The sequence below is a fragment of the Prunus mume genome, linkage group LG5 (assembly GCF_029339155.1).
Source record: "Prunus mume cultivar Tortuosa linkage group LG5, ASM2933915v1, whole genome shotgun sequence".
Lineage (NCBI taxonomy): Eukaryota > Viridiplantae > Streptophyta > Magnoliopsida > Rosales > Rosaceae > Prunus > Prunus mume.
The window spans coordinates 17008274-17035339 of NC_142702.1; the positions used below are offsets into that span (position 1 = coordinate 17008274).

General features: G+C 39.7%; 1 protein-coding gene and 1 pseudogene across 1 annotated transcript; both read right to left on the reverse strand.

Moving 5' to 3' along the window:
• Positions 1–6549: 6549 nt before the first annotated feature.
• Positions 6550–8340, reverse strand: LOC148917162 (putative F-box protein At1g14315). The gene is made up of 2 exons (XM_089052375.1): positions 7824–8340; positions 6550–6989 (listed from the first exon to the last, which is right to left on the reverse strand). The coding sequence occupies exons 1-2, from the start codon at positions 8338–8340 to the stop codon at positions 6550–6552; spliced, it is 957 nt and encodes a 318-aa protein (XP_088908501.1).
• Positions 8341–24520: 16180 nt separating this feature from the next.
• Positions 24521–26178, reverse strand: LOC103331548 (protein STABILIZED1 pseudogene; annotated as a pseudogene).
• Between the last annotated feature and the right edge of the window lie 888 nt (positions 26179–27066).

Sequence of the window (27066 nt, forward strand, 5' to 3'; positions counted from 1 at the left end):
CCTCAAGTAACAACCTAACATGGGCGATAACAGAGTATCTAACAGAATTTGTTTATAACAAGCGAGTTGAGTAGAAGGAATTTACACAAGTCCTATCTACGGATGAAATGTTTTGAGCTCATGACTGCTCAACGCTTCCAAAGCAACTCTGCACAGGGCGCAAAAGCAGAAATATGTGAGTGGACAAAATAAAGTTTGCATTTAAAAACAACATAATAACCCCACCGTGTAAAAATAATGCTCTAGCATGCAGTTTCACAATTCATAAACCAAATACTCAAAACACATTATCCCAAAGTCCAATACATCTCCAAATCTCAAATCCACAACTCTATTCCCAAAGATATGCAACTCTCATCAACCCGTAAACACACACACACATATATATATATATAACTATAATATAATATATACGTCTCTCCATACTAATGTACCGGGGAAACAATCCAAGCAGGGATAGTTAGGTATGCAGGATTTCGAACACTAACTGCGTCCGGGGATGAGTAGTCCAACCGGGGACGGAACTCTATAGCTCTGCGCGGCGCCAGCGACACATGTAGCTCACAAATCTCATAACAAGTCCTCACAGCGCAGACGATATCATCACCCCACCGCACGCCAGCAGCGTGTGTGACAATACTAAGCAATATACATACTCTTCCCATACGCGCAGCGCGCCAGCACGTACGTATGGGAAGTGTCTCACACACCGCACTGCTAAGCGACATGTGTGAGACCCACAATCTCATGGCCTTCCCACCCCACCGGCACTGCCACGACGTGTGTGGGAAGCCTAGTAACTAGGGAATGATACTCACCTAACATACTCATACATCCCACAACCATCCCTAAAACTCATATCTTTCCACAATCTCAACACAACAACCTCTCATACACTATACATAGGCAATATAGATAGACATTCCAAAATTCATATAAACATATTCCTCATACTCAAATATATCCATATTTAAAATATACTGCCAATACGCATAAGAATATTCAAATCCATCAACCAAATAATTATTAAATCAAAATCACCATTTAAAATATATGCACAAATCTTTTATCAATAAAACCATGCATATGCTTAAAACAAAGTCCACTCACAAATAATCCCAAGTTGCCCGGCCCGAGAGGGTCTCACTGCTGAATGATCATTGAAGTACCTATTTCGAGATACGAACTCTTGATTAATATAACGCACTTCAAAAATAGAAATTCACAAAAGGAAATTACTTAAATCCCCAAGTTCCCGGTGCGTGTACGTCAATGGAATATCCTAAGGTCCGATTCTGAGGTTTGGGAATCGCTTCCAATTGACAGTTACGCGAATTTCAAACTTCGAATTATTGAATCGGAATATCCGGGGCTCCGATTCACGATCCGCGAATTCCTATAGGTTTCTAAGAGCACCTAGATCAACATACTTGGTTTGGAAACAATCGGACGGTTAGAACTTATCGAACCGGATAGCGCATAATATCACGAAATCCGTTCGATAGTCAACGACATCCAAATTGAGATCCGCAAAATCCTACGCACTCGTGGCAACCTAAGAATCTCATCAAGATAAAAGCAACTTCACCAGCCTTGCCCGCGCGGCAGCGCGTAAGTAGTGTAGAGAAATTTTCGACGGCGGAAAATCTCCAAATCACGAGCCACCCTTCCTACCTAGCTTCTTCTCGACGAATGGAGCATCTTTTTCAACTACGGCCAAGTCAATTGGACGGCAAGTGGCGAATTTCACATTGAAAACCGGCCAAAACCTAACTTCAAAATCAAGATTCTAAACCGCAAATCGATCAATTCCTATGCAACAGCGACCAGCTAGCACTTTCAGAAAATGGATAAAAACCTCACCTCACCCGTTGGAAATGGTGGCTGGAGGAGAGAGATCGCTGTGAAGTTCTGTCACAAACAGTTCGTTTTCATTGTTTCCGCGAGCATGTGGGCGATGATGGTGAAACCGGTCGGGAAAGAACGAGGGAGAGCGATTGAGCGAGACCGGTCTCGAGGGTGAGAGTGGATTTGTAGCGTGGCTTGCAGTGGTTTCTACTCGGTGAGCGATGGAGGAGGGAAATCGCGAGAGAGAGAGAGCGAGAGAGAGAGAGAGAGAGAGAGAGAGAGAATGAGGGGTAAAAGTGAAAAATCTGATTTAACCCCAAACTCTTTTCAAATTTATTACGGTTCCGCCATCGAGCTTATTTTGATCGCCAAAACTTCATTAAATCTCCGATTCAAGCCTACCGCCTGTCTACGGTTTCGTCTCAGTACCACCTACGCAACCAAACTACTCGTGGTCCCAAAATCTTCCTGGATAAGAAAATGACCAAAATTACCCTTAACCCAAGAGTAAATTCATAATTTCTCTTAATTTAATTAAAATTGGAAAATAATCAGAGTCGGGGTGTTACACAAACCATGCACGTGGTGACTGTTTCAACCTATACAATGCTTTTCGTAGCCTGCAAACTGTTCCAATATGAGTAGTATTATAACCAGGAGGAATGTCCATGTACACCTCCTCCGTGAGTTCGCCATGTTGAAAAGCATTCTTTACATCAAACTGGTGTAGTGACCAATCCAAATTAGCTGCAAGGGACAATAAGACTCTGACAGTGTTTAACTTTGCAACTGGAGCAAAGGTTTCTTCATAGTCCATACCATAGGTCTGTGTGTACCCTTTTGCCACAAGTCTTGCCTTGTATCGCTCGATAGATCCATCTGCATTATGTTTTATAGTAAACACCCATCTACATCCGATAGTCTTTTTTCCTTGTGGTATAGTCTCCAATGTCCAAGTCTGATTTTTCTCAAGAGCTTTCATCTCCTCTTTTATAGCTTAGACCCACTTAGGGTCTTTCAATGCTTCAGAGACCTTGGTTGGAATATGGATAGCAGACAACTGATGCACAAAAGCCTTGAGTGGTTCGACACTTCTCAAAGTAGATACATGATTTGCAATTGGATACTTGGATGTCTTGCCAATATCAGGTGAATAGCGGTTTGGTGGCTTCCCACGATTTTGCCTGAAAGGTAATTGATATCAATAGTTTTATCCTCTAAATGCACAAGTTTAGTAGGAGTAATTACCTCAAGGATATTCTCGGAGATTGTCTGTTGATCTTTGTTGAGTTAAAGGGGTCTTCATCTTGTTGTTCTGTATATGCAGTAGGTGTGAGACTCGAATCGAAATATCTTCATATGGATCAGTGGGTCGGTAATTGATACGCTATGAATGGGCGATTGGTCGCTTTTCGGCAGAGAGTAATCTTGTGCTCCAGACTTGGGATGATTAATCATTTATGTACATAGGAGAATTTCTTTGTTTTCCAAGTTGCTCCAATTTTGCTCTTCATTTCGTATCTCCCCCTGAAGCGTAGAATTGGATTATGGGTCATGGAAGAACAGATCAGATTCCAGAAAGGTCACATCCAAAGTAACATAGGTACGTCGGGTAGGAGGGTGATAACAACGGTAGCCTTTCTGATGAGTGGCATAACCTACAAAAACACAACGAAGCGCACATGGATCAAGTTTGGTACGTTGATTTTTGTGGAGATGAACGAAAGCCACACATCAAAGATTCGGGTGTGAGTACCAAAAGCAGAGGGCGAGTGCGTGTTGCGCAAGCACACATAAGGGAGTTTTAAAAGTCAATACACCAGAAGGCATGCGGTTGATTAGGTGAACTGCAGTGACAATAGCATCATCCCAGTGATGGCGAGGAACATGAGCGCCAATCGAAGTGCTCGGGCGGTTTCAAGAAGATGTCGATTCTTTCGTTCAGCAACACCATTTTGTTGCGGTGTCTGAGGACAAGTCGTCTCATGGATAATTCCATGTTGTTGGAAGTAAGTCTGAAAGTCATGATTGAAAAATTCTCCACCATTGTCGGAGCGAAGAATCTGGATTTGAGCATTAAACTGAGTTTTCATCTGTTTGTAGAATGACTGAAAATAGGAAAACACTTCGTTTTTATTCTTTAGCAAATAAAGTCATGTCATCCGTGTACAATCATCTATGAATGTGACAAACCATCGAACACCAAAAGGAGCAGTAATAGGTGAAGGTCCCAGACATCAGTGAATTAGCGTAAATGGAGTAGTACACTTGTTCGTACTCAGCGGGTAGGGCACACAAAGTGACTCTTAGCCAAAATACAAGTATCACATGTGAAGTCGAAGTCCTTGAAACCGAGAATAAATCTGGTATAAGATGCTTCATATAACTAAAAGCGGATGCCCCAATCGACGGTGCCACAACCAAATTTGCTTTTGTTTGCTATCAAAGGGATGTGTCACACTGTTAGCCATGCCAGGACTAAAGTCATTGACATAATATAGCCCCCTCTCCTAGTACCACGACCAAGAATCTCCTTAGTGTGAATATCCTGAAGCAAACAAAAACTCGGGTAAATGAATACACAACAATTCAATTGTTCAGTAAGCTGACTAACGGACAACAATTTAGTGGATAAAGATGGAACAAGTAAAGTATTAGATAGTGTGAGAGAGGATGAGAGTGCAACAGTGCCAGCCATCACAGGATAAGTAACGCCATTGGCATTTGTCTGAGTTCGTCGAGGTTGTGTAGTATTGAGAAAATCATCGAGGATCAAGCGTCATATGATCGATTGCACGGAATCAATTATCAACTCCTGGAATCAATCTTATCGGAGTATGGAATCCATAACCAGTATCATTCTTGGTCGTATTGCATTGTCCTCGATCTTTAAGAGTAGCCCACCAATCGGGTAGCCATGCAATTTAAAACAAGTCTCACGAGTATGTCTCGGATCATCACAATATCGCAATCTAGTCCATGTGCCGGTGTCGTTAGTCGAAGTCATAATCTGTGCGCGGAAGATGCATAGGATCTGGTAGAGTAGGAATTCGGATCGGGATCGAGGCACAGTCGGTTGGGTCGAGTCGAAATCGGGATCGAGTGCGAATCATAGACAAATTCGGGGTTGTGGTCATCATCGGAGTTGGGGTCGAGTCGTCTTGAGTCGAGTCGGGGTCGTCGTCGTCATAATCGAGGTCGGGGTTGGGGTTGGGGTCGTCAAAATAGGATCCTGATTCCGGATCGGATTCGGGTCATCAAAATAGGATCCTGATTCAGATCAAATTCGGGCCAAAGTCTGCATCTGTAGGAGCTGAGCCATTTGAGCACTCAACTCAGCTATAGTTGGTTGAGAAGGAGAGAAGGAGTCGGTGGTGCTACCTCCATGAGGGTTGAAAAAATCATCAACCCCCATAGCGGCGGCTGGGGTTTGAAACTAGAGTCAGCAATTCCAAGATCGCCGCTCTGATACCATGCTAAAATATGAAAACTATGAGAGAATATTTGTTTGTGGGAATTTTCTATGTATTCTTCTCCTTGTAGGAGGTCATATTTATAATACAACAAAACCTGAATGGACAAGTAAATAATAAATTCCTAAATCTATTTACAGTAGGAAATCAGGAATTAAAGTAAATCAATTACAAATAAAATAGGAATCCTTGGTGTGTAAGGAAAGTAAGTCAATATCCACAAGTCACACCAACATCATGTATCATTGTTTCTTGATTATCTATTGTAGGTTGGAGGTAGATCTTGCTCATCAATGTACTCTGCTGGCCATGGTGTGGGTGGAAGCAGTTATATGGGTTCAGGCGGTTCTGGCTCGTACTACTGAGGTAATTTAATTTGTTGTTTTATTCATGTTTTATTAAGTCAGTGATGCATGCTTGAGTATGAGGCCAAGGTGCCCAAAGCATTACTATTTTTTCCTCTGGAGATTTATGTTTTTCGAAGGCACGGCTTCTCTTCTTTTGCTCTAAAAGGTCACGGGTGAAAACAGAGCAATATGGTTACAAGTGAATTTGTCTACGGAACAGATCTGACATGAGTAAGAGGATGCTGTAGGATGTGGACTGTATGAAGCTTTTACATTATGATGCCTACAGTTATGGACAGAGATAATTTCCCTAAGAGCCTATGTATGTGATGAGAATCTTTCATTGTATACAATAGGGTGGTGGTTGTGGTTCAAGCCCTCTTGGCTATCCACAGATTGGGATGAAGCTTCAAATGGTAAAGATTTGAAAATAAAACTGAGTTTTGAACCTAGACACACAATAAAATAAAAGTTTATAAAGATTGATACAACTAATATAGGTGCTGGATGCTATGTCAGGCTGTAGTTATTTCGCTGCAAGGATACTCAAGTTGTGTCGTCTAATTTATCTCCTATAAGAACTTCACCTGATGGAAAGCTTGGAGTCATGCTGCATCCTTTGTTCTTATGAATAGTAGATTATAACAAGAGAAGGAGGGATTTCTTAAGGTAAACGGGAAGATTTGGCAACAAAGGGAGAGCAAAGCATTGACAAACACACACCTAAATAAAAAACGATAGGGTATATGATTACAAATTTGATATGAACAAAATAGAAATGCAAACTAGCACTTCTTTCTAGTTTGAAAATGGACGAAGACTCAATTGCCACAATTAATAAATTAAAACAGATTTTACCCCAAAAGTCATTTATAATGACATCAAATAGAACTCACAACTAAGTTGAGTAAAATTAGGCTCTCACTGTAACCATATATCCTCCTCCTGGTTCTGCCATAGGTACCAAGTTTTATTCCAGTATCCGTAACTTGCTCCGATTTAGGATCATACAACTCCAACTTTCTGTTTTTCCAATTTTCGTATCTCGTTGTAAAATGAACACCGCTATTTGCTGTAAATGCCAATGGCCATGCAATTTTTCCCTCTGCTGGAACAGGAATCATGCGAATCATTTTCCAGGAATCCATTTCCAGAACCCATATGTCATAGTAGTAACGGTACAAAGAAAGTGATTTCTCCAACACCCTAATGGAAATTGAATCTGTCACTGAGCAATCTATCAGGAAGCATAATCCTTTGGAAAACCTCATTCTCCATATCAAAAGAAATGATGTATCTGCAATCCGGAGGGAGAAGACTCCTGTACATTCCAATACACAACTCCATTCAAGTAAGCCCATTTCTTGCTCCAAAACACGCTAAATATTTTTGTCACAGGGGGAGCTGCATTGATTATTCTCCAAGAATCCAACCTAAGGCTGTAAACCTCAACACAGACGCCATGCAAAAACCTCCCAATTCTCACAGCTTTGTAGTCATTTCCACAAGGGCGGAACCAGAAATTTTTCAACGGGTGGGCTAGCTAAAGTTATTAGCTTAAAATTTAATGATTAATTTTTTTTGTACTTACAATTTCTATAGTCCTTTTAGAAATAAAAGTAAATTAAATCATATAAACCAAGCTAGTTCATAGCCTCATAGACTAATTTTCAATAAATTTTAACATAAACCAAATAGGGTTTAACACCATAGTGGATTGAACATCTAAGGCTTTTTATCTAGATTGACCTTAGGTTCCTTCATGCATTCATATTATACATGAAAAGTTGTTTTATGTAAAAATACTGACTAAGTATGAAAAATGGGTTTTCGGAATAATCATTTTCTCAAGATAATTTTTAGCGGCTTTTATTCCTCACACATCGAATAAGAAAACTTGATTTTATGGGATTTTAGTATGAAATATATATTAACTTAATGAGCCATCATTTTTAGCCTAAATCGTATTTTGCACTAAAACTGATTTTTCGTATTTTGATTTGGTGGGAATTTGATTTTCTATTATTTTTATTTGAATCCAAATGGAGGGTACTATAAAAATGGAGTAATATAAAAATAAATAAAAGTACAATGACAAAGACATTTAATATTGAAAATAAGTCAAATATATAGGGTTATTTTTTCCTTAAAAAACCACACTGGGCTATAGCCCACTGTAGCCCTTCTTGTGGTTCCGCCCTTGCATTTCCACCAACATCGAGGCCAAACCCAAGAGCGACGATGGCGACGCCGCTGTAACGATACTTGCCACGAACTAGACCTTTAGGAAGTCTCTTGAACTTCCTGATTGATGGATTCCATAAATATTTATTCTCCATAGTAGTATCAGATATACAAAGAAATCCATTGCAGGAACCATAAATGTAGAAAGAGGAACCACTCTTATGCCTAGGAAGATCTAACTCCAAACACTTAGCATATGTTTCAGGACAAGAGACTGACAAGCAATCTGGATTGTCAGAGTACATAAGTAAATAATCACAACCACTTTTCATGGCAGTCCTTTCAAGATGGGCGCTTATGAAACTTGGGCTGCTAATTAAAGCATGCCAAGACTTGCAAACACATCTGAACTTCAACAGAGATTTTACAGGCAATTTTGCAATGATGTCAAACAAGATTTCATGGGGTATGTATTTGGGGTTAACCATGTTCAAAACTAAAATACATACAGAATTCAACTGACAACACCAGGAAACTACAAGTGCTGTCCAGCAACCCAAACAGTCTCAAAATAGAGAGATTAGAAGGACAAAGCAATAGAATTGAAGTTGGAACGGCGATAATTGTGTTCTAGGGCAAAAATCCCAAAGAAACTCGAGTCTCTTTATAGCCTTTTTCTTAGTACGAAATTCGTATTGACATTTCCTAGACTTTAGTATAGGGTGAAAATTAGTTTGTGAGGAATTGTTATTGAACGCTTTGTCACTACTCTTTCAACCCCACACTTCCGAGGCATGCCCTGACCATATGAGAATCTTGACATCAGGTAAATCATGACATAATCACGCATTCATTATAGGATTCCTAGTTGGAGTTATTTTCACTCAAGTATTTTTATGTTAATCTTATTTCTAATAAGATTAGATTTTATCTCTTGAGATTACTTTCCTAGTTCAACTCTATTTTAATTGAAGTTAAAATATTATCTTTTCCTATTGTGACTCTGCACGTTGCTTACCTCTTAGTTAATTTGGTTTAAAGAGAGGCGTCATTACTTTGAGTCCAAGGTGAATCAAATCTCTTATTGATGATAGGTTGTGGTGCAATAGGAAGTTTAATATTCGTGGCCTATTGGGTTTCTCTCCCATCCCATGAGAGAGAACAAGTCTTGTATAAAAGATCATGTGCCATTCTTTTATTTGGTGAGCTTTTTGAGATATTTGTTTTGAGCATATAGAATTCTAAGAAAAGCTATTGTGCGTATATTTGAGATAAATCATCAAGTGTTCAATGTTTACTTGGTGATTTATCAAACACTTTAATCATTCATATTGCATTCATATGCATGTCGGTGACTCATACGGTTGAGGGCACCAAGACCGTGGTGGCGGTTTTCCTCCGGTGAGCTTGAAGCAATCGTGACCAGTATTGCGTTCAACATAAGGAGTGTCGAAGATCATCCCGTGACTGAAGTTGAGTTACGAAGAAGTCGGTAAACATTATCTAGAATGTGTCTAGGATAAGTGTGTGAGTACTTCTTGTAATCATCGTTCTATAGTGGATTTGTGTTGGACTGAGGAGTCCCGTGGATTTTCCCCAGAGGTGGGGTTTTACCACGTAAAATAATTCTCTGCGTGTTCTTTTATTTTATGCCTAGCACGTTACAGGATTGATAAGCCATATCAATCCTGCTACCAAAGTTTATTTTTATTTATTTGATTAGAATCTTAAATTGGCCTATTCACCCTCCTCTAGGCATTTTGAGTCATCCTGCAGGTATTTTCAATTGGCATCAGAGCAGGTTGCTGGACATACTCAGCAAGATCTAACATACCTTAGGATGGATCGTGCCTCGGGCTCAGTGCACATCCACCATATTTCGATGGCAACAACTATGGCGCTTGGAAGGCCAAAATGAAGTCGTTTCTTTGGTCCTTAGATGAACGTGTATGGAGCACAGTGGTTCATGGATTTCCTAAACCCACAAAGACGATCGGAAAAGGAGATGAAGAAACCACAATCCTCAAAACTAGAGAGGAGTGGACCACTGCAGAAGTCACACACAACACTAATAATCAAAAGGGATTAAATGCTTTATTTACTGCTGTCTCTTCCGATCAATTTGAATATATATGTGCTTGTGATACTTCTAAGGAAGCTTGGGATATTTTGCAGGTTACTCATGAAGGAACAGATACTGTCAAGGGAGCCAAGCTTCAAATGCACACTTTACAGTTTGAGACACTTATGATGGATGAGAATGAAACTTTTTCTGAATTTTATGCTAAACTTTGTGTAATTGTGAATGCTTGTTCAGGTTTAGGTGAAAAAATTCCAGAAGATAGAGTTGTGAAAAAGATTTTGAGATCCTTGCCTCAACGGTTTCAACCAAAGATCACGGCTATTGAAGAGATCCGTGATTTGAACACCTTGAAAGTTCAAGAACTCATAGGGTCCATACAAACCTATGAGATGAAACATCTACCTCTTAAAAAGAGCAAAAATGTTGCGTTCAAGGTTGTGAATGAAGAAGATGATGGGCATTCAAATGAAGATTGCAGTGATGAGGAATTAACGATTCTCACAAGGCGATTCATGAACTTTCTCAAGAATCGGGATCAAGGAGTCGAGATTCAAAGGTATAAATTCTAAAAATAGGTTTGTTAATTATACTGATGGTGGATCTAAATTTCGCGAGTTAAATGAGCGAAAGAATCCAAGAGAAAAGGTCAAATGTTTCGAATGTGGAGGCTATGGACACATATCTTCGGAATGTGCCAACACCTTAAAGAAACAAAAGGATGGCAAGAATAAGGCAATGCATACTACTTGGAGTGATAGTGAATCGGAATGCGAGAATGATGAAAAGACGGTTGCACTTATAACCACAGTTAGCTTGGATGAATCACGTGAGGATGATGATTGTAAAGGTATAAATATTGAGTTTATCATGAACAAATATGATGATTTGTTGGCTGCATCTCGAAGCTCAATAAACAAAATAGTGAGCTCGTCAAAGAAGTTCTGTGCTGAAGCTGGAAAATTGCAGGATTGCAAACGAGTTTCAATCCTGATGCAGATTCGAAAGGTAAGTGCAGGTATGAACGAAAAATTGATGTTTTTGCAGAAAAAATTGACTAATCAGAATAAATTAATTGCTTCTCTAACTTCCGACAACAGAGCCCTTGAACTTGAACTTAAAAATTCAAAAGAAAGGATTGTTTCTTTAACCATTGGTGCAGAAAAAATTGACAAGATGATTAGCATGGGACGAAGAGATGGTGACAAACGAGGCTTGGGATTTGAACCAAGTAATAAGTCTTCCGCTGTGTCTAAAACAAAGTTTGTCAAATCCACTTCACCTATTGAACCTTCTGCCTCTCATGAAGTCAAGAAATTTATTCCAATTTGTCACTTTTGTGGAACTCGTGGGCACATAAGACCGAGATGCAATAAGCTTCGAAACGAATTTGTTCGTTCAAATTCTCATGGCATGGGTGGAAAAGTAAGTATCCAACATAAGATTTCAAATCTTATGAAAGAGGTAAACCGCTTATCCAAACTATCTTCTTTTCATTGTTTTCCATCAACTAAGACAAAGTTAGTTTGGAGGAAAAAGGAAAATCATAATTGTATGTCTTCCTCCACTAATGTTGTGCATGAACCCGTTGCTTTAGAAAGTTTGGATCTTAAATGTATTGCTGCAAAACCCTTGGATAATCTTCGATTTGACACTCTTAGAAAGTCTTTAGGTATATGTGCTCTAGATTAATTTGGAGTCTATTGCATGCCAAAGCCTCTTTCATGTTTTATGATATTTCAATTAATTTACTGTGTTTATAAATCTGTCCAGCTCGTGCAAGGGTTGTTAAGGTGTATCAATCAGAATCGTCAACGTATTTGTTGATCTTAGATTGGGCTCTGACATTGCACTATATTAAGAACTTACACTCTCAGCTTCACACAAAGGTTTCCATTGTCTTGGTGCATTATAAACTTCATTAAATGATCTATCCATCTATTTATTTTTATTTTACACACCACACTCTTTTCCTTGAAGTCCTTTGAATATCTCTTATCATGCACTTGTCTCTCTTTGGATTGCCATAACACTACTGTGCGTAAGTTCTTGATCTGTTTATAAAAATAATTTAAAAATTATAAATAAATAAATAAATAAAAGGGTGTCAACCACTCATTGCTCAGTAACCGGGCCTCTTGTCTAACCAACGTCGAGGTTCGAGTCAACAGTTGTGATGGTTTGCTATCCTTGCTTATCTTTGGAGCCTTCATGATTCGGATTAGTATTTCCCGGTGCTTCATCACCCAGTTGCCTCCAGTCATCTGACGTAAGCACACTGATTGACCATCCGTTACATGGATCATGTCGAAAGCTAGATAAAGTGAGCCACAAAATTCGTATTAAAAAATATATATATAAATTGATCTTCTTATACTTACTATGCACTTAGTGTTTGTGCAATCTTTGGTGGGATTCGTTTTGTGTGGACATATTTTTTGTGCTTAATTGAAAAAGAGTTCATTTAACACATTTGCTCCTTGATGGTAGACTCATTTGATGCCTTTTTATCTTTCACCATGACTGTGGTATGCCTCTACTGTTCTCTGTGAGTTTGTGAGTCTTGTGTGTTGTCGTGTGTTTGTCCCTGACATGCTTTGCTTCACATGCGTTCAAGACAGCAAAGGGTTTGTTGCTTCTTTCATTCTTTACCCACAAACTTGGCATGTTTATGAATGGAAAACAATTATATCTTCAAGAGAACTTTGGGTCTGTATCTACAGTATGTTTTATGTCTTGATTGTTTTGAGCTTTCTGTCTTGAGTGTATTGCTTTTGTTTTTGTATGTTTTGGTTCTTAACAAGTTCTCATTATTCTTTTTAGTTCTCTATTTTCCTGTCGCTTATCCCAAAAAAAAAAAAAAAAAAAGAAAAAGAAAAAAAAATTTCTGTTTGTTTTCAAGATAAAGCCTCTTACATGCTTTATTGGTTATTCTCTATATCTTTATATGTTGGGAATGCAATCTGATTTTTTTATTCTTTCCCTCTTATATATGCTCCCTTATGTTCATTCTTTGCCCTTTGGATTTCCTGACAAAAAGGGGGAGAGATTGTGTTGTGGAATTAAGGGGGAGAGATTGTGTTATGGAATTAAGGGGGAGTTGTGTTGTAATTCTGCTTTGAATTACATTTCTTCTCCCACATGCTTCACTGGTTTTGTTGTTTCATAATGTGCAGGGATTCAGGGCTTCAAGCTTAGAATAAGAATTCATTTGTTAAATCCCATGTAATTTCTTTTGAGTTGTAATAGGTGTTTTGTCTAGGAAATGCCAAAGGGGGAGATTGTTAGTACGAAATTCGTATTGACATTTCCTAGACTTTAGTATAGGGTGAAAATTAGTTTGTGAGGAATTGTTATTGAACGCTTTGTCACTACTCTTTCAACCCCACACTTCCGAGGCATGCCCTGACCATATGAGAATCTTGACATCAGGTAAATCATGACATAATCACGCATTCATTATAGGATTCCTAGTTGGAGTTATTTTCACTCAAGTATTTTTATGTTAATCTTATTTCTAATAAGATTAGATTTTATCTCTTGAGATTACTTTCCTAGTTCAACTCTATTTTAATTGAAGTTAAAATATTATCTTTTCCTATTGTGACTCTGCACGTTGCTTACCTCTTAGTTAATTTGGTTTAAAGAGAGGCGTCATTACTTTGAGTCCAAGGTGAATCAAATCTCTTATTGATGATAGGTTGTGGTGCAATAGGAAGTTTAATATTCGTGGCCTATTGGGTTTCTCTCCCATCCCATGAGAGAGAACAAGTCTTGTATAAAAGATCATGTGCCATTCTTTTATTTGGTGAGCTTTTTGAGATATTTGTTTTGAGCATATAGAATTCTAAGAAAAGCTGCTGTGCGTATATTTGAGATAAATCATCAAGTGTTCAATGTTTACTTGGTGATTTATCAAACACTTTAATAATTCATATTGCATTCATATGCATGTCGGTGACTCATACGGTTGAGGGCACCAAGACCGTGGTGGCGGTTTTCCTCCGGTGAGCTTGAAGCAATCGTGACCAGTATTGCGTTCAACATAAGGAGTGTCGAAGATCATCCCGTGACAGAAGTTGAGTTACGAAGAAGTCGGTAAACATTATCTAGAATGTGTCTAGGATAAGTGTGTGAGTACTTCTTGTAATCATCGTTCTATAGTGGATTTGTGTTGGACTGAGGAGTCCCATGGATTTTCCCCAGAGGTGGGGTTTTACCACGTAAAATAATTCTCTGCGTGTTCTTTTATTTTATGCCCAGCACGTTACAGGATTGATAAGCCATATCAATCCTGCTACCAAAGTTTATTTTTATTTATTTGATTAGAATCTTAAATTGGCCTATTCACCCTCCTCTAGGCATTTTGAGTCATCCTGCAGGTATTTTCACTTTTTACACTAGAGTACGTCAACTTATTGACAAAGGAAATTAAATACCATAACAGGAAATTAAACCGAATCCTAATTGGAATAAGAGAACTAATATAAAAAAAGCTAATAATTTAAAATAACTAGAATCCTAGCCCAACTGACCAACGGGCTCATGTATGTACTCTTGGAAAGCCCTGTTAGATGCTTCTGCATCGAAAGCATACCTTAGGCAAAGTGAACCCAAATTCAAAAAGATAACCTCAATCACCAAATTCACCTCCACTGACAAAACTCTGAGCCCATTTCTTGGTTTCTTGAGGTAGGTGGATGGTGATCATCAGAGAGGAAGTTTGCAGTTTGATTACACCAAGCAGATGCTTGAAAGTATTTCATAAGAGAGAGAGATTGAGAAGTCGTGATGTGTAGGAGATTCCGCCGAAGTCTGATAACAATGTATATATGTATTTGTTTTTGGTTGGAAAATTGTATATGCATTTCAAAGATCGACAAAGTTACACTTTTCGTCCTGCATAGTCTGTTGCGCTTTCTCTCTAGTGACGGATCCAAGATTTTAGCAATATTAAGGCATGGTCAACTGTCGACTAAATTGCAGAAACTAGTTTTCGCTATTATTTAGTGGTCTACATGATCCTTCGGAAAATCTCATTCTCCATGTGAAAAGAAATGATGCATCTGCAAATTCGTATAGCCGCGCGGCTATACTTGATTTCCTTTGTTTTTTTAAAGAAATAGTATTACCGCGCGGCTGTACTCGACGTTTCCCTAAATTTTTTAAAAAATAGTATAGCCGCACGGCTGGACACGACTGTTCCTAATTTTCCAAAAGAAATCGTATAGCCAACTGGCTATACTTGGCTTTTCCCTTTTTAAAAAAAATAAATAGTATAGCCGCTCGGCTATACTCGGTGTTTACAATTTCTTTTTTCAAAGAAATAGTATAGTAGCGCATCTATACTCCGTTTTTAGAATTTTCAGACTATACTATTTTTTCAATAAAAAATGGGTCGTATATACAAGCTGCTATACTGTAAAAAAAAAAAAAAAAAAAAAAACTTATGACTAAGGGATCCTCCTAGTTGCATTAGTTTGTATAAATATTAATTTGGTATATAAACACGTAGGTGTTTTTTTTGTTAAAATTTTGGCATTAAAAAATTATGAAAAAAGGACCCCCCAAGTTATATTAGTTTATACTTTATAGATATTAATTTGGTATAGTTGCGCAGGTGTACTATTATTTATATAAAAAAAAATGCGAGTATAGCCGTCTGGCTCTACTATTTCTTTTTAAAATTAGGAAAGAGTATACGATTTATTTTTGAAAAAAATTGGAAAACCCGAGTTAATTAAGCGATTAGTAATTAAGATGACATAAAATATCAAGTAGTTAATAAATCAGTTAATTATTTATTTCAGTGTGAACAAGCATAAGTTTATTAAGCTAAAATCCAAGTTGTTCTAGAAAAATGGAGGGTTATTCTTAGAGTGGCAAATTGCTTCACATGGAGAGGAGGCACAACAATTTCACAGCCGAGGAGCCAGAGATGATGGCTAGATTTTGTTGGCTTGAATCAACGTTCCTATTAGGAATGGAATTTGTTCCTATTAGGAATAGAATTTCTATTTTATTGTAATTATCTAATTTGAGTAGAATTAGGAGATTTTGTACATATTTCCTATTTGTAACCACTCTGTATGTAGTATATATATTCCTCCTTGAGAGAAGAATAAACATATCAGTTTTAAACCCTAATTATTTTGAGTTGGTATCAGAGCGGGTTCCGATCCGTCTCTACAACATCAAAACCCTAATCCTAAAAATACCTATTTCCACTACACCTAGCCTATACACCTAAGCCTGTGCCGTCATATATCTCTTACTGTCGTCGTCGTCACCTAATCTTTTGCTGCTACCGCTATCTATCACCATGTCAGATGTCATTGACTCTTCTTCTTCTACTCCTATTGTGATGGTTCATACCGAATCGTCCACCAACCTACCTATGGGATTCAAATTGAATGGATCCAACTATGAGATATGGGCTTCGATGATTGAACTCCATGCTACTACACAAGGCAAATTGGGTTACCTGACTGGCGACACTGATGCCCCTGATTCCAAAGACCCGAAATTTGGGAAGTGGAAAATTGATGATGATGTTGTGAAAAGTTGGATGCTGCGAACTATGGAACCCAATTTGTTGAATATGTTTCATACTCTACCTACTGCTAAGGAAATTTGGGATGCTGTTAATCAGATGTTTTATGATGGCTCTGACATATCCCAGCTCTATGAACTGCGGTGCCAGGCTACCCGTCTCAAGCAAGATGGTCGTCCTATCTCTACCTATTTTGCCGAACTTAAGGCAATCTGGCTTGAATTGGAAAAGAGACGTCCTTTTCAGATGAAGTGTGCTTGATGATATGAAGACTTTTCAGGCTGCTGTTATGGTAGATTGTGTGTATGATTTTTTGGCTGGTCTTGACGATACCTATGACAAGGTCCGCATTGATATTCTATGAAGTGATAAAGTTCCAAGTATTGAAAATGTATTTTTTATGGTTCGTCTAGAGGCTCAACGCCAGATTACTATGCTTGGATCCAGCACCAAGATTGGGGAACTTCTGTTGTGTTTGCTTCCAAAAACCACGCTTTGGTTTCTCAGCGTACAAGGTCTGGATCTTCTGCTGTTCCGCCTCGTCGCCTGACTTCTGCAGAAAAAGACAAACTGAAGTGTGATCACTGTGGTGAAAAGAGACATACTATCGACACCTGCTGGGTATTGCATGGGGTACCAAATTGGGAGAATGAGCGGAGGCGTTTAAAAAAGGAACAACTAGACAGCAAAGCTCATGTAGCTGTTGCCCTCACTTATATGGCTGAAATCACCACTGGGCACGATCACCTTATTGCTACTCCTCCGACTTTGACCACCGTCTCAGGCATTCCAACACCTTCACATTCAGGTAACTTTGGCAAGGCTTTCCATGCCCATGATACCCGAGATACAGGTTGTATTATTGATTCAGGAGCTACTGACCATATGATGTATAATTCTACTTTATTCTCTACTACTCTTCCGCCTCATCGTGATCATGTTATGACTGCTAATAGTGATGTTGCTCCTGTCACGGGGGCTGGTTCTATACTCTTGACACCTGCTTTACCATTGGACAAAGTGTTACTGGTTCTATCTTTGTCTAGTAATTTATTATATGTACCACAAGTTACTGAGCAGTTAAACTATGTTGTACTGATGTATCCATCTTTTGTCTTACTACAGGATATTCAGACTCGGGAGATCTTTGGTTGTGGTACTAAAAATGGGGGGCTTTATTATGTGAATGATGTGACAACTAGTCGGGTTCTTCGTGCTGGTAGCGCCAACACTTCTCAGCATCGCCGAATTTGGTTGCTACATTACCGATTTGGTCATGCCTCATTTGGATATTTACGACATTTGTTTCCTGCATTATTTAGTGGTGTCAACGAGCCTGATTTCCAATGTCAGACTTTTATTTTAGCTAAGAGTCATCGGGTATCCTACCCTCCAAGTTGTAATAAACGGCTTATGCCATTTGATTTAGTTCATTCTGATGTTTGGGGACCTTCCCCGGTTTCTACAGCCTTGGGAGTTCGTTGGTTTGTGTTATTTGAGGATGATTGCACTCGTATGATGTGGTTATATGGGATGAAAAATAAAAGTGATGTGGTCGAAATTTCTCAGCATTTCTATCAAATGATTCGGACTCAATTTATGCTCCCTATCAAGGTTTTTCGATCTCATAATGGTGGAGAATTTGTTAATTCGGCATTATCCCATTTTTTTCACACTAAGGGTGTCCTCCATAAGACTACTTGCCCTCAAACATCACAACAGAATGAGGTTGCTGAACGTAAAAATGGGCAGATCCTTGCTACTGCCTGTGCTCTGCTGCTTGGTGCATCAGTTCCAAAGCGGTTCTGAATGGATGCTGTTACCTATGCAGTCTATCTCTTGAATCGTCTACCTTCACGAGTTTTGGATTTCCAAACTCCTATGCAAGTACTGACTCATCATGTCTCTGCCTCTTCTATGTTGACTCTGTCTCCAAAGGTGTTTGGTTATGTCATCTATGTTCACCTCCATCAGAATCATAGGAGTAAGCTGGACCCATGTGCACTCCGTTGTGTCTTTTTGGGTTTCTCTCCTCATCAGAAAGGTTACCGTTGCTATCATCCTGCAACCCGACGTCTATATGTCTCTATGGATGTTACCTTTGTTGAGAATGAAATGTTCTTCTCTAATACACCCGAGCATATCCTTTAGGGGGAGACTAGTAGTGAAGGACATAGCAGGCTAGATTTACAAGGGGTAGTAATATTAGATAGTTTGATACAAAGGGAAGAACCGACCGAACCGCAAAACCTGCTACAAGCAGTAACACGCTACACTAGCTGAACCTGCTATTTTAACTTATGTCACTCACTGTCACTGAATCGATTGCCCCCCATGAAGCTTCTCAATAGTACCCGATCAAGCTCCCCATGAAGCTTCTATTCATACTTCTGATAATTCTTATGTTTTACCGCCTATACGGAACCATGGGGTTCCACCTGATCGTTACTCACCAAAAGGCAAAGCGAGATATGCTATTGCCCATTATTTGTCTGATCACAGGTTATCTCCTGAGTGCAAAGCGTTTGTGACCAGAATGGATAATATTAAAATTCCAACCCGTGTTGAGGAGGCATTTAATGATCCAAAATGGGCTGAAGCCATGAATATTGAAATGAAGGCGTTGCAAAAAAATAATACATGGGACATTGTTGATCTACCAAAGGGAACGAAGCCTGTAGGATCTAGATGGGTGTTTACAGTTAAATATAATGCAGATGGTACTGTGGAAAGGTACAAGGCAAGATTAGTGGCTAAAGGGTTCACTCAGACATATGGAGTTGATTATCATAATACTTTTGCACCTGTGGCTAAGATGAATACTGTCAGAGTTTTGTTGTCCTTAGCAATAAACTTGGATTGGACCCTGAGGCAATTTGACGTAAAGAATGCATTCTTACATGGTGAACTAGAAGAAGAAGTGTACATGAGTCTTTCACCAGGGTATAAGGTTACCGGTGAAACGGGGAACGTGTGCAAATTGAAAAAGGCGTTGTACGGGTTAAAGCAATCTCCTCGGGCATGGTTTGGCAAATTTACCACAGCTATGAAGAAGTTTGGTTACCCACAGGCCAATACTGATCATACTCTATTCATTAAACATAGGGCTGGTAAGGTGACTTTGTTGATTATTTATATTGATATGATTGTGACTGGTGATGATACTGTAGAAATCGAGGAACTGCAGAAATGTTTAGCATCTGAATTTGAGATGAAAGATTTGGGCAGTCTGAAATACTTTCTAGGAGTGGAAGTCACTCGATCTAAACATGGCTTATTTCTTTCACAAAGGAAGTATGTCATGGAACTGCTAGAATCTTGGAATGCTTAACTGTAAACCTGATACACCTATTGCTGAGAATCATAAACTTGGTGTTTATGTGGATCAGGTCCCAACTAACAAAGAAAGATATCAAAGGTTAGTTGGAAGATTGATTTATTTATCATTGACACGCACTGATATTGCCTATGTTGTAAGCGTTGCTAGCCAATTTATGCATTCAAATAGTGAGGATCATATGGCTGCTGTGATGCATATTCTGAGTTATTTAAAGTTTGCTCCAAGGAGAGGTTTATTATTTAAGAAAAATGGTCACTTGGATCTAGAAGGTTACACTGACGCATATTATGCCGGGAATATTACAGATAGACGTTCTACATCAGGTTACTTCACCTTTGCTGGTGGTAACCTAGTTACGTGGCGTAGCAAGAAGCAAAACGTTGTGTCTCGGTCCTCCGCAGAGTCTGAGTATAGAGGGATTGCCCAAGGGGTTTGTGAAATACTGTGGTTGAGGTGGTTACTTGCTGAAATTGGGTTTAGACCGAATGCTGCTACAAAGCTCCACTGTGATAATCAATCTGCATTTGAAATTACTAACAATCCGGTGCAACATGATCGAACTAAGCATGTAGAAGTTGATCGGCATTTCATTAAGGAGAAGCTGGAGCATAAGTTAATTTTATACCTTTTGTGCCTTCTTCAGAGCAGCTTGCAGATATGTTGACCCATGCTATGTCAAAGCGCCGATTTGAAGACTCACTTGACAAGTTGGGCATTACCGATATCTATGCACCAACTTGAGGGGGAGTGTTTGACAGGACCCGCCTCGAATTTTCCAGAATCCGAGACGAATCTTGTGGCGACCCCGGCATCACACCCATGCCAGGCTCACTCCCTACGAAGATAGCCTCCTTTTTCAAAAGGAGTAAGGGCACGAGACTTTCTGCCGAAAATTCTGCAGAGTCTCCCCTGTAAATCGGACTTTCCCCAAAATTCCAACCTGCATAAAAACACATTTAATATCCCAACCGGCAGCATGCACAATGTAATAACATGCATTTCACATAAACGGCCTCCGGCCGTCAAATAATCCCAAGCAAAACCATTAACAAAGCCCTTAAGTCAAATAATAAATCAACCAATACAAATAATGGATTCAAACAATTTTATGAAGGCCCACTGTAATCAACATAAAATAACCTCCCAAATTCCAACATGTGAAGTTTAACATCCTAACACAAACGCAAGTAGTTTAAGGCCTCAACCCAAATCATACAGCAATCCAAACGGGTTTTACCCCTATTTTGACCATAACACATTTACACAACCCTCCCTTAGACAACCGGGAGTATGAACAATTATCTAATCATATCTCGGTTTCAATCGAGTTTCAGGACTGACGACAAGGTCAGAACCAAACTCAATAAAACAGCATAAGTAACATTTAGTCTGCGGCTGCACCTAGGTAAGACCCTAGGCTACCTACGTACCCATACTGAGGAATCAAGCCACACGTAGTTCTAAATTCAACATTCAACACTCCAACAATATCTAATCTTTTTCCTTTAATTAAAACTCACGAAGGACTTTAGACTCCTTATTATATCAAATTCAACAAGGCAACTGCTAAACACTTTATGATTTCCTTTCTTTTATCGATTCTTTCCGCGCAACCATACCCTATCCAAGGCTTATGTTGCCAAACATCACTCCCCAATCCGGGACTGAGACATTCATACCAGTGCAGGGTAATCACAAAGCACAACCTCACGGATCTCAATTCGGAAACAAATCCACATATACCTATGTAATATGCGTGTCCATATATATATATATATATATATATAACCACACCCACCTCTCACCATCATCATGTACCAGGGGAAAACAATCCAATTCAGGGATCGTTTGACTAGACCACATGGAGGAGTCCTCAACAACCATGTGGCTAGGGAACGAGCCGTCCAACTAGGGGACTAACTCTCACCAAAGACGCATACCGAGACCCTTAAAGCTCGTACGCCTGAAAACTAGTCCTACGCGCGCATACTACCCAGTCAAGGGTCTACGGTAACACCCCGTTAAGGTATGCCCGGGTACCAACACATCCACGTATCCATAACCATTTCCACTGTTTCCACGTATCAATAGCCAAGGGGAGATACATATGATGACGCACATCATGTACTAGGGAAAACAATCCAACTGGGGATCGTTTGAATTGTCCACATGGCAGAGCAATTCCTCAATTCACCATGTGGCTAGGGAGCGAGCTGTCCAAGGGGACTAACTCAGCCAGCACGTACAGCCGAGACCCTCAAAGCTCAGACGCTGAAAACCAGTCCTACGCGCGCAAACTACCACCCCTCAAGGTCCACGAACCCCTTGCAAGGGCGTCCGAGTTCCAACATATCGAAACCATATCATAATTTTCCGGCATCCCACAGTTCCAGGATCCATGACCAAGAAAGCCCACTCGCTCGAAACACAGCACGTGTGTGTAGTAACCAGGGAAGGTACGTATGATGGTGGAGTTCGTAACCCTTATCACAATATTATAAAACGACAAGTTCAACAATTGAATATACTATACTCACATAATCCTTAAAACACTATAAATCAGAACATCCGGGGCTCCGATCCATGATCTGTGACATCCTACATGATCCTGGGAATGCCTAGATCAACATAATTTAAACTCAGGACCATCCAACGGTCCAAACCTAGCGAACCTAGATAACGCGCAAAATGCGATATCCGTTCGGGACTCTAACGGTATCCACATTCAAATCCGAGCACACCTACACGCTCGTGACATCAAGGGGATTGCATTTGGACAAAAATGCCCTCAGCTACTGTGCTCACACGCCACCACACGCTGTTTGCAGCGTGTGGGTGTCCAAAGCAATTAAGCTTGTCCAGAAAATCTCAAAATCTCGGCTCAAGACTCCTACCCTAGGTGTAACACCCTATTTGGAGCCACTTTTGTTCTTGGGCATACCCCAAAAACTGACCGGAAGTGGCCGGAATCTCATCCCGAAATTCGGCCGAACCCTAATTCAAAAATCAAGCTGCCCACACTCAAAATTGATGCAATCCTACCCAACCATCAGCTAGAGCATGAAAAATAGGTAGAAAAGCATACCTCACTCGTCAAATTTGGAGAAGAAATGAGGGAGAACAAGCGGTTGAAAAATCTATGAAAACCGGCTCGTTTTTCTGCAGATTCCGCCACTCTTGGCGTGGTGAAGACGGCGAAAACTTTCGTGGGTTTGTGGTGGGGCACGGCCGTCGATTTGGTACGGTGTCGTGGCCTGTGGTGGCCGGAACCGGTGGTTGCACAAAAACTGATCGGGAGAGGGCTGCGCTTGCGGGAGAGAAAGAGAGAGCATGCGGAGGAGAGAGAGAGAAGTGAGGGCATTTCTGACTTTTATCAAAAATCCCTTTTTAAAACAATTACGATTGTGCCACTGAGTTTCATTTGATCGTAACTCTCTCGTTACAACTCCGATTCGAGCCCACTACGTGTCTACGGACTCATCTCGCCATGTTCTACACAACGGTACAATCAAAATTCCCAATTTCCTTCCCGGTCAAAAGTCAACCTTAAACCTAATAAAATATTCTAGGGGCAAAATGGTCATTTTATCTGAATAAATTAATATTCACCAACATATTTAGGACCGGGTCGTTACAGTGTTGGCGTGAGTCAACGTCCCTATTAGGAATAGAATTTCTATTTTATTGTAATTATCTAATTTGAGTAGAATTATGAGATTTTGTACATATTTCCTATTTGTAACCATTCTGTATGTAGTATATATATTCCTCCTTGAGAGAAGAATAAACATATCAGTTTTAAACCCTAATTATTTTGAGTGATTTGTCTCGGCTAGATTTGTATTGAAAACAACAACAAAAACTGACCTTTCCGTTGCATCATGCATTAGTGTAAGGGACGCTGCCTATAGACAACAATGATTTTCCAAAATCCTGTCCTCTTACTCGTGCTTCAGCTAATCTCCGGTGAGGAATTTAAGTTTCCTCTCAGAGTTGAAAACCGTAGGCATGAGGAAGGAATTAGATTGATATTATAATATCAAAAGGCACACATTGCCGACCCCATTAATGTGGTATACGCAGCCATAATCATTTCCGATGATAACTAGCAAAGCCAAGACATTATTAATTCTTTGTCTGCTAAAAGTCTACTACCGAATCCAGTCTGCCAAGTGTAACCAAATCCCATCTGCCAAGTGTAGTGTTTCGAATGCGCCAAATGGAAGCAACCGATCTGTCCAACAAATCCATGACATGGTCATTAACAAAAAAATGTCACAACCTAGCTAGCTAGCTTGCAAAGCAAAGTGTGAATCTAAAGCCTTCTGTGGTTGTGGACGTTCCTGGCTTGTAAGTCAATAGAGAAGAGAGCTTCCCTCCTTCAACATTTTCTTTTCTTTTTTCCTAATGTGGGAGTTTTAAGGTTTCATATGGGCCATCCCAAAGTGTACATTACTTGAAAAAGAGGGGCATATACTCTCCACTCTTGTTTCTCTTTTACGACCCCTCATTGGTTGAAATTCCTAATTAAGCGCCTTATTAATTTTTTGAGCTGCTTCTTACTTTAAATAACTTTACAGCCAGGAAAAATAGTAATGAATATGGAAGGGGAAGTATGGGAAATACAAAGGAGCTAAAGGAAAACACATAATAACACCCAGATCAAAACTGAACATGTAAAAAGAGACATTTATATATAAACAGGAACAAGTAATTATTAAGCCAAGCCAAGCCTCATCACCAAATCCATTCCAAAGGCAATTGGCAATAAAAAAAGGAAATTGAAAAAAGCTGATAAGTAAATAGAGTAACATATAAATAGGATGCCAACAAGTGAAACTACTGGTAAAGGTCCAATTTAGGAGAACATTTTAGAAGAAATATAACCCGGAAAAAGGAGAAGCCAGGAGAAGGGAGGACTAGAGTCTATCAGTTTGGGGCGCCTGCCTTGCCTGCTGCGAGCTCTCTTCCTTGCCGAGTACAGCCACCACTTGATGCAAGATAGCTTCAGTTGGTTGGTGAGAGTTGTGCAGGGCCTTGGAAATAGGTTGCCATTTTTCACCATGCTTTGGTTGTGAAGCAATGCATCTTCTCAAAACATCCTTCTGGTTCTCATCAGTCCCATGCTGAAGTTCAAATTTGAAGTATGAAGCCCAGAAATCCCCAATATCTGGGGCAATTGTGACGGCCCTGTCGAGCCAAGTCCTAGCTTTCTTAACCTTACTGTGATGCCAGAAAAACTTGGCCACAGCAGCAATGGCATGGGGATCGTAATCACATTTCCTGAGGGCATCCATAATCTTGGACATCCATCGAGAAGGGGGGTAGGGGTACCATACTCTCAATATATGCTGCCCACAAGATACCACTATTGGGACACCCGTTCAAAGCCTTCGCCATCAAAATATCAGCTTCCTTGTTATTACCATGCCTCAATTCAGTTCGAGTTGCAGCAAGCCATAGTTGAGGGTTGTGAGGATTTTCGCTCCTGGATAGTGTGAGGACTGCACGAGCACTAGTCACCCCATTCAAATTCTCTTCAAGATTAACAAGAGAAAGCCAGAGCGGTATAGAATTGGGGCAGTGCTTCAGGCCCAAGTCATAGGCCTCCTTGGCTTTTTCCAAACGATCAAGCCGTTCCTCTAGCTGTCCAAGCATCAACCACAATTTAAAGAACGAAGGAAATTTCTTTAATCCTTCATCAAGCAATTTCCTCTCCTCCTCAACATTCCCTAATCCTCTCTCAACAATTGCTGCTTTCATCCATACTCTCTCTGTGCCTCCCCCACTTTCTTGGGCTTCGGCAAGAATTATTCTAGCTCTCTCAGGTTCACAAGTTAGCCACGGGTCCATGTCCTTCTCCCTTGCATTTGCATTCTCCTCCTCCTCCTCCTCCTCCTCCTCCTCATTTGCTTTCGCGGCAGTGGCTAGCTCAACCACCGCCTTCCACAGCAAAACAGAATCAGGAATGTGTTCCAACCCTTGACTGAAAACCCTGCTCTTACTCGAGTCATCATGCTCCAAATTTGCAGCCTTCAACCACAACTTCACCGAATTGGGTATCAACTTCAATCCATGGGCAATCACAGCCTTACCTGCTTCATTGGGATTGGGGCTGCTCCTCGCATTCGCAATCGCAATCCTACACGCCTCCAACCACACATCCTCACTATTAGGGCACTCCTCACATCCTTTCTGAATCAATTGCCACGCTGCCTCCATTTCCTCAGCCTGCTCCTCCAACCTCGCAGATGCAATCCAACAAAATGGCCGCTTAGGGTACCTCTCCCTGAAACTCCTGAGCAAAGCAACCGTCTATCCTTCTTTATCGCATCCCTTTTTACCTCCTCCATACCGTCTCTATCTTGATCTCGTTCTCTTCACAAAACAACCGACGACCGAACAAGACAGCAATTCCTTAGGAAACACGAAAATTGACTTCTGCTTGTGTGCTTTTTGTGTCTCCGTCTTTTCTTCTCGTCTTGCATCATCTATTTATAGGCGGCTCTCAACTAGTTCGTTTCCTTTTCTGAAAAGGATTTTGTTTTCAGATAAACTAAAAAATTAGGAATTCTTTTCCTTTCCGACTTCGAACTGTTTTATATATGTGAAGAGAAAATGACTGGAAAAAGATAGATACGATATGATCCAAAACCCAAACAGCTGTGTACAATTCTGATACAAATAGTAAAATAAATATGTTAAACAACAAATAGAAAATTGTACATCTACTTAGATACAGAGACTGGAAGTATCTGATTGCGTTTTGCTGATAGAACCCCTTCATAAGAATAGTTCATATCAGATCACTGATGATACAACATGACATATGTTTATGATAATATGCGACAGAATGATAAGTAGAAGCAAAAGAGACTGAATTTAACATTACAGCAGTGTCTTTATTTTCATTTTTAATTCTTTTTTAGAAGAACAAGTACGATTGAGTGATCCTAGTACTAGCCAAACGTGTGAAATACAAATTATATTTATAACATGTCAATCTGTCCATTGTATAAAAATAATAATATATATTATTGAATAAAATATAACATGTCGATCTATTCTATTTCCATATTATTGAATAAAAATAATATATACTACAAAACGTAAATACTTTATATTAAAAAAAGTGGCCGAACATTTAAGTTGTAACTGCACAAAATTTTGCCAAATAAAACACATACGTATTTTATTCGTATATTACTAACAATGAATGAATGTACAGCCGTGTGGCTATA

Bases quoted from the DNA above. Each gene is read 5' to 3' on its own strand.
- LOC148917162 (XM_089052375.1), bottom strand. From the start codon at position 8,340: ATGGTTAACCCCAAATACATACCCCATGAAATCTTGTTTGACATCATT. The intron at 6,990-7,823 runs GTTTTTTAAGGA...TGGAATGTACAG, and splicing joins GTGGGCTATAGCCCAGTGTG to GAGTCTTCTCCCTCCGGATT.